Raw genomic sequence first — 17,600 nt, 5'->3', positions numbered from 1 at the left:
TTAAATATTGATCATAAAAGTGAGGACAGCCTGGTTCTACTACTTGCTTATCTAATATCCACCCTGCCCTTCAGCCATGCCAGTGGCATCCTGACTGTATATTTGGGAAGGCAGTGGATTGAGACTGGTCTCAGCCAACCGTGACAAGTCGGCTTCTCGTTTCCTGAGACTCCCTTTCAGCTCAGAAAACCCACATGACTCAGTACGGACCAAGAAAATCTACATGGAAATTTGCTGGGTGTTTCTAGGAAAGCTTTTACTTCCCGGTAAGAGGAGACGTGGCTGGTACCCCATTTAGCCATTTGGCCCTTCCATGGAGCTAGCTGCGAAGTTCAGTGCGTCAGTAGCCATTCTGTGACAATGAGGCAACAGGATGCAGGAGGCCGGGGGACCAGAGGCATGTTGATCCTGATGTCACTGAGCCCCTGCACCAACCCACAAACCCAACTGCCCCCAGACTTCATATGTGAGAAAACGGATAAATCCCAATTTGTTTAAGCTGCTATAAACTTGGATGGGTTTTTTTTTTAATTATTTGCTGCAAAACACATCCTTGATTAATCCTCAAGTAACTATTAACAGTCTTTCCTGTGCACAAAAGCTCCCCCCTCAGGCATGAAAAATTGCCATTTGACTGCAAATTAAAAATCCTGGCTACTTCTGATTATGGTACCAACTTATTTCCAATGAAGCATTGTGCCTTGGGACTTCCCAGCTAGTCCAGTGGCTAAGACCCTGCACTCCCAATGCAGGGGGCCTGAGTTTAATCCCTGGTCAGGGAACTAGGTCCCACATGCTGCAACTAAAGATCCCCCCTGCAGCGTTGAAGATTAAAGATCCTGTGTGCTGCAGCTAAAACCCGGCGCAGCCAAATAAATAGGTAAATAAAAATATTTTTAAAAAGCGGAGGTGGGGGGTGTCCTTGGTGGCTCAGTGATAGAGAGTCCACCTGCCAGTGCAGGACCTATGGGTTCAGTCCCTGATCCGGGAAGAAGCCACAGGCCTCAGGGTGACTAAGCCTGAGTGCCACAACTGTCGAGTCTGTGTTCTAGAGCCACAATGAGAAGCCTGAGCTCCGCAACTAGAGAGCGGCCCCCAGCTGCCACAACTGGAGAAAAGCCCGCGCGGCAGCAAAGACCCAGCACAGCCAAAAACAAGTCAATAAATAAAAATGAAAAGAGAGAGAGAGAACCTTGTGCCTTGCACAAATCCCCTAAATGGGTTCAACTGTTACCCTTGAGGCTCATGATAACATCAAGAGAAACATCTTGAAGCTACCTCTTCTGCCTTGAGGGAGATGACTCTGGAGGGGGGAATCTTTCCTCTGGGCTTGGCCCTTAGTAACTCCTCGTAGCTCTTGCCTTCCGCTCCGTTTCCATAAAACATCTGCAGCTTCCAAACAGCGTCCTCCACCGCGTCGCCCCTGTCCCCCGCATCCTCCTCTCCCCCGTCCAGCGCCTCCGTCCTGTGCAGGAGCGTTGTCAGGTTCTTCAGCTCCTCCTTCCACTCCTGCCAAGACAGAGTGGGGCCAAGCCCCGCCCCATGACACAGATTCAGCAGACATTGACAAAGTCCAGTGAGCCTGTGGGGGCAGGGGGCTCCAGGAGGTCTAAGATCATCTAATCCAGGCAGGTATCATCGAACCCAACCTGCTTGTTTGGTCAGTGAGGAGACAGGAACCCACAGAGGAAAACGTCCCATAACCAGCTGAGGCAGCACCCAGGCTGGAGCCCCCATCTCGTTCTTTTGGACTTTCTCATCGTGTGTGGGGTATGTTCTTTTCGTTTAACAAAGATGTGAGCTATGTTGACAAGGAACATAATGTGAATCTGTAAGAGAGAGAAGGAAAGAAAGAAAAGGAAGGGGAAAGACAGAGAAGGAAGGAAGAAGAAAAGATGGAGAGAGAGGAAAATAGGGAGAATGGGAAGGAAGGAGGAAGAGAGAGAAGATAACAGGGAGGGAGAGGAGAAGGGGAGAAGGAGGGAAGGAGGGAGGGAGGGAGGCAGCTCTTACCTGGTCGGAGAGAAGGTGGATTTTGGCCTCATACTGCTCACAGCAGCCCGAGCTCACTTGAACGATACATGACGTACATATACTTTCTCCAGACACAGGCAGGAACATGGCTTGCTGGATGATGGCATTGATCAGGGAGCTCTTCCCGGCCCCAGTGCTTCCGAATAATCCAATGTAGATGGGGTCCAATGACGGTTTTTCAATCAAGGCAAGAAGCCTGTTTCTAGATCAGTTTTAAAACACTCATTGTTAAGGTCATCAAAGCAAGGTTGGGAGAATGTCAGAACATACAGCAACTGAGCTCTAATCCTGGTCAAGTCACCCCATCTTTCTGAGTCCTCTCTGCAGTCTCTTTGGTCAAAGGAGAATATTCAGCGCTGTTTAACTATACAGAGTTGTCAGGAGGATCAAATGAGATTATGCAAAAAGGGGATTTCCCTAACTGGGTGGTTAAGAATCCACCTTCCAATACAGGGGGTGTGGGCTGGATCCCTGGGCTGGTCGGGGAACCAAGTCCCCACATGTTCCGGGGCAACTGAGCCCATGTGCCACAACCAGAGAAACTTAGGTGCTGCAACTGGAGAAGCCTGCATGCCACAAGCAGTGGCCATGTGCTGCAACCAAGACTCAGCACACAAAAAAGTCTTATATTTAAAAAAGAATATGCAAAAATACCTGGCAATTCTTCCAGGTATCACAGTAGTAAAACGTCTGCCTGCCAGTGCAAGAGAGGCAAGAGACATGGGTTCAATCCCTGGGTCGGGAAGATCCCCTGGAGTTGAAAATGGCAACCCACTCCAGGATTCTTGCCTGGGATATCCCATGGACAGAGGAGCCTGGCGGGCTACAGCCCATGGGGTCGCAAAGAGAAGGACACGACTGAGCACACAAGAAGATATGATAATTCTACACACACTCTACAACATCTACATAAATGTGACATCTCCTTGTTTATGTTCCATGAAAATTACACAGTCTTGATCTTAGACATGAACTTTATACAGTGGTGAGAAGTGTTATTAGGAGCAACCCTGAGGGTCTTACTGGGCAGGAGATGTAGCCTCAACCCCACTTAAATCTTTCAAGGCAGCTGGACAGGACCTTTGACGGCACAGGCTCAGAGTCCCACAGCCTGGGCTAGGTTCCACCCTTTTAACTCATCAGCAGTGTGACTTTGGTCAATGTCCTGGGCTCTTTGAGCCTCAGTTTTAGGAAAATAGAGGGGTGATAATCATGGCTTCCACTTTATTAAGAGTGCTGGGACAATTAAATGGAATTTGATGTATAAATGTAAAGCACGTTCACCTTCCGTTTTCAAAAATCTTTAGCAGGTTACCTAGCAACGGTGACAGCGCAGTGAGTGGCAACTACCAGTGTTAACAGAAATGGCCCATAGCAACAGAACTTTCTGGGTTTCTTTGCTTAGTTCCTAACCAGAAATTCTCTCCTATTATTGCAGAAAAGCATCTACCACCACCTAAGGAAAGACATCCAAAGAAGATCTGATGGTAGCCGATACCAGACTCACATGAGATACTTGACGCTGTTAGGGATGCTGTCATCCAGGAACACAGACTGAATAAGTTTCTGGTAAGTGTTGCTCAAAACTCTTCTGGTCCGAGACTCCAGTCTTTCATCTGGAATCAATAGAGATGTATTAGCAGGGATGTATTAATACCTGGCAGGCTTCCCTGGTCACTCACACAATAAAGAATCCACCTCCAATGTGGGAGAGCTGGGTTCAACCCCTGGGTTGGGAAGATCCCCTGGAGGAGGGCATGGCAACCCACTCTTCTTGCTGGGAGAATCCCCATGGACAGAGGAGCCTGGTGCGCTACAGTCCATGGGGCCGCAAAGAGTCAGACACGACTGAGTGACCAAGCACATTAATTCCTGACAGGGATCAAGCACTTGGTCTGCACAGGGGGAGTCTGCTTAATACGGCAGAAAAGGCGGGGCGGGGGTGGGGGATGAAATGAAAAGCCAGTTAAACAAAAGAGCAAGTTATCTGATGGGAGAGGTTGCAGATCGTGGGAGAGAGCAATCATTGATGATGAGAGCCCCCCAACAAGCCAGGCGGCTCTGAAGCACAAGGTAACACAAGTCAGCGTCCACTTCACCATGGGCTACAGCACCTCTACAGTCTTCTCTCCTGTGGTCATAAATAGAAGCAAACTGCAAGGACATCCTATAAATAACCACAAAAGCACCAAACCAATCATTTTCACAGTGTTAATCAGGAAGAGGTAATTTTTGTAACAAACCTTCTATCCAGATCTTGAGAGATAAACTGTCAGATCACAGTATCTCTGCAGAAACTAGGAGGCCTCCTATATTTTTTTTAATATTTATTTATTTGGCTGTATTGGGTCCCAGTTGCGGCATGCAAACTCTTGGTTGCAGTATGTGGGATCTAGTTCCCTGACTAAGGATCAAACCTGGGCCTTCTGCACTGGGAGCTCAGAATCTTAACCACTGGACCACCAGGGAAGTCGCGAGGCCTCCTTTAATGGGATCAAGATCATTAAAAAATGTTCCATCCTGCTTCTGCTTCTCCAAGTACCCTTCTCTTCTTTTGAGGATATTAACTCATCTGGGAAAGAACAGAGATGCATTAAACAAGCGACAGAGCGTTTTCAGGACACTCACATTCCTTGAGGGCGCTTTGTTCCACAGAGGGAAATGCTCGAAACCTCTGGTCTCGATCGGATCGTCTTCTTTTTCTCATTGGTTCTTTAAATATATCATCATCCACTAGAGATAAACAGAAGTTACATAAAATTACATATAAAATTATAGGTCTTGGGGGCATGGTGTACTGTAGACCAAAAACACAGTCCACTTATATGCAGATTTTTGACTGTGAAGGGGGGTCATCACTCTCATCCCTGTGTTGTTCATGGGTCACTGTTTTTGCCTGACCTCTATCGATACACAAACCCCAAGAGGCTAGAAGGATTCCTGCCAGCCCTGGTTGTTTGTGAGCTCATTTCAGAAGCAGCCCTGTTGGGTCATTCCAGTCTTATTCCCAATTCCCAGAGTCCCAGGACTTTGCATCTAGTTCCAAAATGCAGCCCAACCTATCTCCCCAGAAGATAAGTCAAGATGATGTGAAAAGTTCCTGTTTTTGAATCCTGGGAGGCCAAGATGGCTGGATATTCTTCACCAGGTGCTGAAAATGTAGAGGGAAGCCTGAGATGGCTCAGTGTGGGGTGGAGAAAGGCCTCAGGGAGATCTTTGCAACCCGGGAAATTGATCAGGAGCAGAATGAGAGGACAGAACGGGCCCTGTGACCAAGGCAGATCGCTTCTTCTCCCCGAGCCTCAGTTTACTCATCTGTACAGTGAGTCAGCTGACAAAAATAGAAGGAATCCAAGAGAGGTGGAGGGTGCCCTCCAAGCGGGTGTCCCTCAGAGATTAAACTGGGGATGGGGCTTTTTCCTCCTTCCTCCCTTAAAGATGTTAGTAGCTGCTTCCTTACATAGGCAAGGAAAAAAGTTGCCAAGAAACGAATCTTTGTAGTCCTGCAGAGGTTTATTCACTTCAGTGGTTTCTGTTGGTTACAAAGTGAAGGACTGGGAGGCTCCATAATCCTCAGGAAAGGGTTTAACTGAAAACTAAAACAGTGTGTTTAGATGGTTTGGTTTTTTTTTTGATTGTGCTGGGTCTTGGTTACATGTTTATTCTTTAAGCTATAATAATTAAATATGAAATATAAGGAAATACTGAGCACCATTGCAACACAGTTAAATATACATTAAAATCATATGTAGTATTTGAACTTTTTTTATAGAAAGAATTCGTTTGGCTGCATTGGGTCCCTGTTGTGGCATACGGGACCTTTCATTGTGGTGCTCGGGCTCAGTAGTTGCGGCACAGAGTCTTGATTGCCCCATGGCATGTAGGAACTTAGTCCCCCAAGCAGGAGTCAAATCCACGTCCCGTGCTTTGGAAGGTGGATTCTTAATCACTGGACGACCAGAGAAGTCCCTGGATGGGTTTTAGAAAACAGCCCCCTGGCAGGATTCACCTGGTGAGAAAGGGACAGTAGGGGGGTCTTTGAGGTCAAGACTGTTAGAAATGGCCTAATCCAGCGCTCCGGGGGGTGGCATAAACCTTAGCAAATGGCCATGAGGTGACCTGGAAAAGCAGTTGACCCTAAGAGTCATAACTCTCTAAGCTCATATAAGGGCATGAGGCCCCCAAACTGAGCATGACACTGGGAGGTCATTTTCCCTCAAGAACCACAGAAAGGGAGCATCACTCCAGGCCCGAGTCTCCCAGACAGCTCGGGCAGCCTCAGTCTGGCATCTTCCAGCACAAATTCCACAGTGTTCTGGAGCCAGCTCACACCCCAGAGTGTTGCAGTGCAGGGTGAGCCCTCTGCCAAGGCCTGAATCTTGGCCCGTCCTGCTCACTCAGTGACAGGGGGTTGAAAGAGCTTGTCCGTAGACCCTTCTATCTCAGACATTCTAACCTTACAAGTGAGCTCCACTCAAAGAATTTATCCTGGCTCAGTTTAAGGACTGCCTTAGAACTAAACACCAAGTGGTTGCTGGCTCAGTGGCTAGAGCTAGAGGGAAAGGGGCAGAGAAGAAGAAAAAAATACGCCACTAGCTAGGGAGTTTGAGATGGACATGTACACACTGTTGTATTTAAAATGGAAAACAAACAAGGATAGCACAGAGAACTCTGCCCAATGCTCTGTGATGACCTTAAAGGGAAGGAAATCCTAAAAGAGGGGACATATGTACATGTATGGCTGATTCTCTTTGCCATCACAGTAGAAACTAACACATATTGTAAAGCAATATATGCCAATAAAAATTTAAAAAAAATAAAATGGATAACTAATAAGAACCTACTGTATAGCGCAGGGAACTCTGATCAATACTCTGTAACAACCTAAATGGGAAAAAGATTTGAAAAAGGACATGTGTATAGGCACAACTGAATCACTTCGTTGTATACCTGAAACTATCACAATGTTTTTAATCAACTATACTCCATATAAAATTAAAAGCTTTTTAAAAATGGAAGCAGTTAAGGTTTTCTGAAGTCCCCAAAGTATTTGATTATAATAAGCAAATATCAATATCTAACTTCAGTAATTTAGCTTAAGTAAGGAAATCCACTGTGGGTTAAACTTTTGAACCTTGATATTGATAACAAGGGGGTGACAGAATCACAGGATTTATGGGCTGGAAAGCAATGTAAAATATGTATGGCTTGAGATGTAGAGAAATCAAGAGACCTGTCATATGGGTACAGAGCTAGCAAATGACAGAGCAATAACTAGAAGCCAAGAATGGACACCATAAGTCCAATGTTTTTTGATGCATAATTACAGTCTTATTACTTTAAATTATTATCTATTATGGTTTAATATTCTGGAAGATGTTAATAAATTATTCTTCTATTTTATTCACCCCAGAGCTTAAAAAAGAAAAACAGAGTTTTTAAATATGTTATGATTAAAGCTATCAAGTGAAATCCTAGAAAATATACCAAAAAGTTTTACCAAAATAAAGCAGATAATTTTTAACTGCTAAAAAAATACTACTCCGGCTGCTCGGGCAGTGGCTTGCTGAAGAACACTTTAGAACACATTATAAACAGTGTCTTGGAATTCCAGAGTGTTTTCACACCTGCCTGTGGAAAGAGCAAAGGATGCAGGACCTTGATCTTGACTCTGTAACTCAGGGACTCTTGTTCAAACAACGTTTGCAGAGGATCTTAGCCACAAGCATAAAAGAGTCTCAATACAGCCCATGTATCCTGGCCTTTTTTTCAACTTTGTAAGGAGTGGCAATTAGTCTGATCAAAGTTTGGAAACTTATTTCTCAACTAAAGCAAACACTGAGAAGTCAGGTAAAACAGCAAGGTTGTACACTTTGCCTTTAATATCTAAAATGAAAAACCAGGTGGAAAGGAGAAAGTAGTTCATCTGGGATTTAAAACACTTAATCATAGTGCATGCATGGTAAGTTGCTTCAGTGGTGTCCAACTCTCTGTGACCTACAGACTGTAGCCCACCGGGCTCCTCTGTCCATGGATTCTCCAGGCAAGAATACTGGAGTGGGTTGCCATGCCCTCCTCCAGGGGATCTTCCCGACTGGTTTCACACTAAATTGTAACCAGAACAAATGGGTGTGAACTGGCCATTTCTCTTATTCTTCCCTGTAATTGTTCAAGCACTCCCTTCCCTTTTCCACTATATTACATTGATTTATTGGCAACCCACTCCAATATTCTTGCCTGGGAAATCCCATGGATAGAGGAGCCTAGCAGGCTACAGTCCATGGGGTCAGAAAATAGTCTGACAGAACTTATGGGAGGAAAGAGCAGAGGGGTAGGTGGGGCAGTCCCAAGAAGTCTACCGTAGAATCTGCTGCTATCACTCCTTTCTGCCACAAGGTGTCGCTTTTGACCACCGTCTTAATATAGGCGCTTTGATCAGATAGATCTTTGAGGGAACCTGCCACAGATTTTCCCAGCAGGACGCCCCACACCTTCAGGACTAACCTCACCCAAGGGGGCCCTAAAGTTGCAAGTCCTTCAGTTTGCTTGCCCAGCCATGTCTCAGACACCAGAATTACCCCCACTGACCCTTGCCCCTAAGGGAATTCATCCCCAGGGTAAGAAAAATTTCCCTCTTCAATTCTCAAAACACAAAGGGTGTGATACACCCCAGGGGTTACTTCCCTGCATCTTCCCAGGGGAAGTTCCCTCCTTGTCTCTGGGGGTCCTACACCCAGCCTTCTAGGAAGGGAGGCCACCCTCAGAGACCCCAGTGTGGTTCACCCTACAGTTCTCCTTCAGAAAGCACACACAATGATTCCAGAGGCTTATCTTCTCCATTCTGAGAGCAGGTTTCCAAGCTGCTCAGAAAATCCAAGATGGTTTCCTGGAACCTTTTATTTAGTTAGTTTTGAATTTTATTTATTTGAACTTTCAAAGGAGGGTGGGGGACACAAGTTGAATTTCTGGTCAGATAACCCACTAGATTATTCATAGACTCTTTTAGTTGTTATTGAAATAATTGATATTCATCCACTGTTAAAATATGTTGTGAGAAAGCAGCTTCTCAATAAAGAGCGGCGAAAAATGACGATAGTTTAATACGGTCCCAACCCCTTTGCCCTTGGTTATAATGGCAAATAGTTACTGCTCAGGGCTTCCCCAATGGCGCAGTGGTAAAGAATCTGCCTGCAGTGCAGGAGATGGGATTTGGCTCCCTGGCTCAGGAAGATCCTCTGGAAGTGGAAATAACAACCCATTCCAGTATTCCTGCCTGGGAAATCCCATGGACAGAGGAGCCATGGGTTACAGTCCATGGGATCACAAAGAGTTGGACACAATTGAAGTGACTTAGCGCCCGCGCACGCACGCGCGCGCACACACACACACACACACACACACACACACACACACACACACACACGCTGTTGCTGCTGCTGCTAAGCCGCTTCAGTTGTGTCCGACTCTGTGCGACCCCATAGACGGCAGCCCACCAGGTTCCCCTGTCCCTGGGATTCTCCAGGCAAGAACACTGGAGTGGGGTGCCATTTCCTTCTCCAACATATATATATGTTTTTATATATATATATATAAAATGGTAAATAGTTCTTGCTTGCTTCATCAGGGGATAGTGAAGGGATGTTACCTGGATGTAGCTCCCGAACCAGAAAATCTTCAGTTTCTGCCATTTCCTGTTATGTAACCGCCTGCCTTTGTCCACTTAAAGCATCAGCCTGAAAAATACAAAGTACAGGGTGGGGGTGGGGAGGAGTAGATGGCAGAAATTATACATCCAAAACAAAAACTAAAAAGAACATGTAATTTTGCTTACGCTTTGTCTCCCCAATTAGATACCAAGTTTCTAAAGGGCAATGGTTATTCTACCTTATCTTTGAATCCTTTATAACAGCTTGTCCACTATGTGTTGGCTTAAATATGACAAAAGTCCATGTTTGACTATTGATTTTCAGCAATAGTTGAATCCATAGACTTTTTTTTTTTTGTTGGAGCAAAAGAAATGACTATTTATTGCTGATGGTGCCAAATAATACCACTGTTGGAAGACAGTGTGTCAACTTGTTACAATACTGAACATACTCTGCATTGATCTGGCAGTCATGAACACAGTATTTATATCAAAGAGTTGACAGCTGTGTCCACACAGAAAACTACACATGAATGAATATAGCAGCTTAAAAGAAATTCTTGGAATTTATTTTTGTTGTTGTTAATTATTATTGGAGTATAGTTGCTTTACAATGTTGTTAGTTCTGCTGCACAGCAAAATGAATCAACCATACACATACATATATCCCCACCATTTTTTATCCATTGACCTTTAAACTGAAATGACCTGAGATCTTGAAGGCAACTCAGTCTGAAAAGACAATAAACCTCTAACGACCAGAGCCTTGAAGGTGAAGTTATACAGCTTTGCTGTTTTGGGAGATCAGCACCCCCATCAGGTAAGCCCGGAACCCCTGGGCCACTGAGTGACACTGAGTCCCGGAGGGTCTCAGCAAGAATCAGGGAGATGGATGGAACATTTGATATTCCTGGGGTCCCCTGGAGTTGCTCTGGAGGACGCTGAGTGGGGAAGAAGAGAACTGTTAGGTTCTCTGGGTCTTCCTCACCACCCCACCCGGCACTGCAATCAGGGAGACACCCCTATTGGGGATTATGTCAGCTCTGCCTCATGGGGCATCTGTCGGGGGGGTGGGGAGAGGTACCTCCAAAAAAGAAGTATCGGATCCAACCTGTCTCCAGGAGACAGGGACTGAACACAGAGGGAGAACTGGATCCACAAAGCCTCAGAAGAGCGGATGCTTATGTCCAGGAGTGTTTCTGCCTCCACATATGAGGGAGGGTCGCAGGGACACAAGGCGGGGGCACCCCAAGTGCTTCCTCTCCATTTCTGATGTTGCTGATTGGACTACTCAGCTGCATAATTCAAAAGCAGAGAGTCACCAGCCTTTCTGAAATATGCAAAAGCTCAACTGACCTGTCAACCCCCAGTAGACACATGGCCGTTAGTTAGGGAGACTGTGCCTCATTTACATATCACTCCCAAACGAAAGAAAATCGCAGCTCCTCAGTCAAAAGAGCTACTTACACTTAGTTCGGCTCCTGGGTATCAACAGAACAAATGGTTTCTCTTCCTGGTGGGTGTTGGTGAATGTGGTGTGAACTCTGCTATGTACACGTTCCTGAGCTAGAGTTCCTCATCTCTCCATTCCTCACCTGGGCTCAGACCACCCCGAACTCCTTACAGTCCTCCGAGGCAGGGGAGTCAAGAGGAAACGTGCTCCTGTCTTCTTCTGGTGAATTCCTGCTCTTTCTTCAGCATCTCGTTTGCACATTTCCTCTGTGCGGCTGCGTCCTGGTTCCCAAGCATCCCCCTCTTGCGTCACCACTGGTCCGAGCACACCTGAATTGTACGCTTGTGATTCTTTCTTCATGTCTGAGCTATTCGAGGTCATGGCTGCATTTGTTTCAATGTTGTATTTCTATCATGAATGGCAATGATCAATCATAATGCAGAATTAATTAATTATAGTAGATGGGAAGCTTTTGATGAGATTCCGCCGCAACAGGTGTTTAAACACTGAATCTGTTTTCAAATATTTATGTATTGGCTGCATGGGGTCTTTGTTGAAGCTGCAGGATCTTCATTGCGTTGTGGGGGAGTTTTTGTTGCCGTGCATGAATTCTCTAATTGTGGTGCTCAGGCTTAGTTGCTCCATGGCACATGGGATCTTGGTTCCCCAACCAGATATCAAACTCATGTCCCGTGCACTGCAAGGCGAATTCTTAGCCACTGGACCACCAGGGAAGCCACTCAAATTCGTTTTTGATAGGACTGCTCCACAGGAACTGGGAATGTTTAGCTTGAGGGAAGGAAGACAGGGGCTGAAGCAGAAGGTGTGGAGAGGAGTTTGTGCGGTCTTCAAACACTTGACCTTAGAGTTGAACATAATAGTGAGATAATGCCTGTTTCCAGTGGTGCCAAGAGGGGACAGCTAGATCCACTCAGTGGAAAGTATAAGAAAGTACATTTTTGTTGAACATTTCTCTTGTATTCGGAGTTGGCCAAAATGGAATGAGCTCCCTTAGTAAGTAATGAATTTTCTGCTCCTAGAAGTGTCTAAATCGTCACTCTTCAACAGCATTGAACTAGACGGGCTTTAGGGCTTCTTCAAATCCCAAGACACTGTGTTCTTGCTGGAAATGTTCATCAGTAAAGCTGATGGTGGGAGGGCTCTATGAGGTTACTAAAATTCATGAGAGTTTCCTGGTTGGAAATGCTAAGCCTCGGCAAAAGCTAGGCAAGTTAGGAGAAAAAATATGATACTGCCTAACAATAACTTTAGATGTGAAACCTGGAATTGCCCCCTGGAAAGATATCTATTGTTTTCTGAAGATGGCAGCTCCATGAGCCATAGTCACACACACAAAATACTGCACGTCATATCACGGTGGGCTCTGGAGACAACAAATATATGGTCCTCCCGGGATACAGATCCACTGTAGACCTTCGACTGGTTGTGCTAGCCAGTGCCAGGAACAAATACAGAAGATGGATCAGGCTTCCCCGCCTGCCAATGCAGGGGACACGGGTTCGATCCCTAGGTCAGGAAGATTCCCTGGAGAAGGAAATGGCAACCCACTCCAGTGTTCTTGGCTGGGAAATCCCATGAACAGAGGAGCCTGGCAGGCTTCAGTCCATGGGGTCGCAAAAGAGTCAGACACGACTGAGCAACTAAACAAACAATAAAAATAGTCAAAAGTAACACAATCGATAATACTGTAATTTCAGGTTCATTTTGCTTTAAAGAGCAAAAGACCCATAGTCCTTCCTCAAATTATGCTGTGCTCCACTTTCTCCCCAAAAAAGGCAGCAACCGTGGTGTGTTTTGTGAAAACTGTTTCTGCAGAGAAGCCGTTGAAAACGTCCACACATATGGCTCACAGGGGCAAGGTTTTGATGTGTGGTTTATTTCGCTTGTATTTCAACTGTGCGGTTAGCATTTAAGTTTTGATTTGAGTACTTATTTACATTCATGTGCAGAGAGCCTAAGAATAGCATCTTTTAAAAGGGACTCTGCATATTTAGCTAGATGTGGGAAGGCTGCACAGAACCAGTTTCCTGTCAAATGATTGTGACTTTTGACAGTTTCTCTTGCTTCTCCCACTCTCCCTTTCTTCTTTTTGCATTTGCTTACTCTCTTTTTTTCTTAAGAGAACATAACAGAGGTGACACCAAGGCAGTGGTCACTCCTGTCCTAGAAGAGCTTCCTAGAGTGGAATGAAATAATGTTCTTGAGCCCCTTCTACAGATGTGGACACTGAGGCCTGGAGAGGGGAACGGACCTGTTCAAGGTCACACAGTGAGTCCAAGTTCAGGGTTCTCATCATTCCACCAAGAAACCTCTAACTGGTACTATTTAAACCATCTCTGGAGCTTCAGAGTAGGAGATGGAGAGAACAGTGCCCACAAATGAGGGGCTCCCTGTAATGCACGGGGAGGCATTTGGGGAGTGAAGGCTATTGAGTAGGAGGGAGAGTGGTAGCTTGATGAAATTGGGCTTAAGGACACCAACTGAAGCTACTGCCTTCAGAATAAAACAAGCCAGAGTGTCGGCGGTTGGGGGTTACACGTGAGCATGCGTGATTGTCTGTGTGGAGGGGGTTGAGTAGTTCATTTATCTGCCTTCAGTCCATGTCCAGTGCAGAATTTAATGTGTTTATTAAGAATTACAAACGTCTAAGTCTCTTCTCCTTTCGTCTGAATCTTGTCCCACCCTCCCTTGCTTCACATCATTAACCTCTCCCGACATGATTCTTGTTTTCCTTTTATTTCCAGTCCCTGACCCCAGCCCCCCACCCCCCACCAAGGCAGCAGTAAGAGGGAAAAATTAAAATACTTAAACTAGCAAAGTTCCTTGAAGGGGCATTTTGATCATTAGCCTTGGTTTCTTTCCTGCTTTCAATAAATGTGGGAAGTGCTCAGTACATAGTGAGCACGAGCAAATATGTGTTGAATGACGTGTGTCTTTTAAACGTATTCTCGGATGGTAAAATTAATAACGGCAGGAATTATATTCATTCGTTCAGCAAACATGTGTTTAGTGTTTACTGTGTGCCAGACACTGTTCTAGGTCCTGGGGACACATGAGAAAATGGGCAAGGTGTCTGCACACCCAGGTTTATGTTCCAGACTGTGAGGGATGCCGTGGGAAAGCACTCAGGATTTGGAGTCAGAATGCCTGGATTTGGGGACCCTGCTCTGGTACTGCAGTGTGACACTAAACAAAGCATTAACCTCTCTGAGTCTCAGTTTATCCACTAGAAGATGAGATTAGAAAAACACTTAACGTCTGGAGTTCACTGTGAGGACTGTATGTGACACTGATGCAAAGCTGGTCTGCAGACACTTAGCTGCCCTCAGTCGTGTCTGACTCTCTCTCAGTCCCACGGACTGTAGCCCGCCAGGCTCCTCTATCTGTGTGATTTCCCAGGCAAGAGTACTGGAGTGTGTTGCCATTTACTTCTCCAGGGCAATCTTTCCGACCCAGGGATTGAAGCTGCGTCACCTGTGTCTCCTGCATTGGCAGGCAGATTCTTTACTACTGAGCCACCTGGGAAGCCGCACAGACACTTATGCACCTGTACAAATGTTATTGACTTTCAGAATATTTGGTGAAGATCGTTTAACAAGAAATCAGTACTAATATTTACCTGGGCAAAGTCAACTTATTTGGGCGGGGGGAACAGATGCCACCATAACCGATAAACTGACCCCCATTCTTGTTCCCATTGACGAAGCATCTTCAGGGTTCTATGCCCTTGGTAGCGTCTTGTCCCCTCCCTCAGGGAGGTAATTGAAGAATGAAATAAGAGCAAGGAGCAGATTCTTAAAAATGGAATGTTGTGGATTTATCTCCTCTCTTTTTTTTAACACTTAAATGCTTTCGGTGTTGGCAGAATTTCCTAACCACTTTATAGGACATTGCACGGCTCTTCCAAACTGGGTACACTCCGAAGGGACAATTTAAACACATTAGCTTAGAAGCAAAAGTGAAACAAGGGCCGTCAAACCCCCAGAGGAAAAGAGTTATGTTTTCAGCATTAATGCCTCAGCTACTGTGTGCAGCATTAGGAGCGCAGCTGCCAGAAGCAGATGCAGTAGAGGAGGCGTGACTTTTTTCACTCCTTCTCCCCCAGGTGACTAGATAAGTAAAATAAGCAGATATTTTCATTACATACTTTATCAGATTTTACAGAAATGAACTTGAATCCTTTCATATTGCCCGCCCAAGCTTGCCAAAGTTAATGAGGCATAAGATGACGTTAATACTAAACTCAGTATTAGTTTCATATTAATGTATTTAATATTAATGGTGCCTGGAATACAAGTTTTCTTTGGGGAGGAAGGATTGATGACTTGCCTAAGATCACACTGTTATAAAATTCAAACTAAGCCCCAGTTCTCCAGATTTCTAGTTCATTGGCTTTTACGTAGCCTTAAAATTCACTTAAGTAAAGTAAAAATCACTTCCCCTCAAGAAATAACTGACTTTAGGAAAATCACGAGAAGGAGAAGAAAAGAGTCTTCCACACAGAAAAATTCCAAACAATTTCTGAAGATGTGTCACCCTGAAGGAAAGGGAACTTAATCCCCCACTCCTTGGGTATGGGCCTCACAGAGTAACTTCCTTCCAAGGGGGACAGGATGAAAAGAAGGGGAAAAAGAGTAGCTTTACAGTACAAAGACTTTGCAAATACTCCCTCAGCCAGATGACCAAGGTCAACAACAACTGTCATATAATCATCTTGATGATATGTACTTTGATATGACAGGATGAGAATGACTTTTAACTCTGTGATCTTCCACCCTAAACCTGTAACTCCAGTCTCATTGTGAATCCTACAGAAGAGCTGACCAGGACTCCTCAAAACTGTCAAAGGCATCAAACGCAAGATCACAGCCAAGAAGAGACATGACAACTGATAGGATTCTTTTTTTTTTTAACGCCAAATCATTTTGTATTGGGGTATAGCCAACTAACAATGTTGCAGTGGTTTCAGGAGAACAGCAAAGGGACTCAGCCATACATACACATGTATCTATTCTCTCCCAAATCCCCCTCCCCTGGATAGGATTCTAAAACAGAAGAAAGACATTAGATCACAGCTAAGAAAATCCGAATAAAGGATAACCTGTAGGGTTCCCTGGTAGCTCAGACAGTAAAGAACCTGCCTGCCAATGCAGGAGACTCCAGTTCGATCCCTGGAGAAGGGAATGGCTGCCTACTCCAGTATTCTTACCTGGAGAATTCCATGGACAGAGGAGCCTGGTGGGTTACAGTCCACGGGGTCACAAAGAGTCAGACACAACCAAGTGACTAACACTTTCACTTTCTTTTTTTTCCACTCTTCTTCTTTTAGTTAATAATACTACTACAAATGTTGGTTCATTGATTATAAAAAATGTACCTTTACTAACGTAAGATGAGAGAGAAAGCTGACTGTGAATTCTACGGAAACTACCATCATCTCCATTTTTCTCTAAAGCTATTTTTTAATCAATCGTAAGTTACAGCATAAATTGCATAAGAAAAACAACTTACCAGATGTCCCTTTGAATGCTACAGCTCCAAGATTCCACAAAGACAGTGGCAACCTCTTTGCCTTGGTCAAGGTACATGGAACCAGCTGGGGTAGAGAGTCCTTTGTGGCCACCGTCATAAAGCCACGTTTACACAAGCAGAAGTGAAACTAATTTGCCATCAGAGAGCTATTTATGAAGTCTCCGCCCTCATAAATAGATACGTACTATTTGCGCCTTTCATTTAAACTTAAATTGTATGTGAACTGGGGCGCTCATATTTTTCTCTTCCCTGTGCCTACACATTAGTCATTTTTCCTTTCCAAATGGATTGCAACCTCCACCCTGAAGTATCCTTTACTTGAGGATGAGAGTTATTCTGATGGATCTGATTTAACACAAGCAGCAAGGGAAAATGCCCCAGGCCCAAGAGAGACGAAGTATGGGTCCCCCCCACCCCAAATAGGAGACAACTGGGAGAGATGGGTAATATGAGATGATAAAGATAGGCTGATTCTTGACACACAATCCTGAAATTCACTCAAACCAAATGACATTGGATCATGTGACTGTAGAAATGAATGTCATACAGTTTTAAATAACTCTTTCTGGAAATTAAATTTTATGTCCATGTTTTTAAAAACAGAACATAAAAACAAGTATTTTTGAAATGCCGTCCAGGAGAAAAATGCAGAACCTATTGCTCCTTGCCGTATCCCAAACAGTCATATCAAGTACAGGGATAAAATCTGTTTTTTTAAATCTGTTTTTTAACCTTCAGCTTCAGGTAGTGTTTGACCTTCAAAGACAGAGTCAATCATTACTAGGTTACCCCTCAGTAACTGCAGGTATGTTTTTAGTCCAAAGTGGGAAAGCAACAGAAGGTCAGAAAGAATGTGGTCTTAAAAATTGCTTGCAATTTTTTTTAGCGAGATGGTGTGCCTCATCCACTAGAAAA

At 44.8% G+C, this 17,600-nt stretch overlaps 1 protein-coding gene across 5 annotated transcripts in view; it reads right to left on the bottom strand.

Annotated features, from left to right (window-relative positions):
- NUGGC (nuclear GTPase, germinal center associated) overlaps positions 1 to 16,795 on the bottom strand; it is a 47,999-nt gene extending 31,204 nt beyond the window's left edge. For all 5 annotated transcript variants that reach the window (XM_055428087.2, XM_088837830.1, XM_088837827.1 and 2 more), the window contains exons 1-6: positions 16,665 to 16,795; positions 9,680 to 9,767; positions 4,663 to 4,767; positions 3,542 to 3,650; positions 2,014 to 2,236; positions 1,279 to 1,509 (exon numbers count right to left, since the gene is read on the bottom strand). In XM_055428087.2, the coding sequence (XP_055284062.1) occupies positions 1,279 to 1,509; positions 2,014 to 2,236; positions 3,542 to 3,650; positions 4,663 to 4,767; positions 9,680 to 9,722 (711 nt within the window). In that variant the 5' untranslated portion in view covers positions 9,723 to 9,767; positions 16,665 to 16,795. The remainder of the gene's footprint in view (positions 1 to 1,278; positions 1,510 to 2,013; positions 2,237 to 3,541; positions 3,651 to 4,662; positions 4,768 to 9,679; positions 9,768 to 16,664) is intronic.
- Between the last annotated feature and the right edge of the window lie 805 nt (positions 16,796 to 17,600).

This window comes from Moschus berezovskii, chromosome 7, assembly GCF_049115385.1.
Source record: "Moschus berezovskii isolate FMDL1 chromosome 7, NW_MosBer_1.0, whole genome shotgun sequence".
NCBI lineage: Eukaryota > Metazoa > Chordata > Mammalia > Artiodactyla > Moschidae > Moschus > Moschus berezovskii.
Note: the sequence above shows the minus strand (reverse complement) of the source record. Positions and strands in the feature narration are given on the sequence as shown.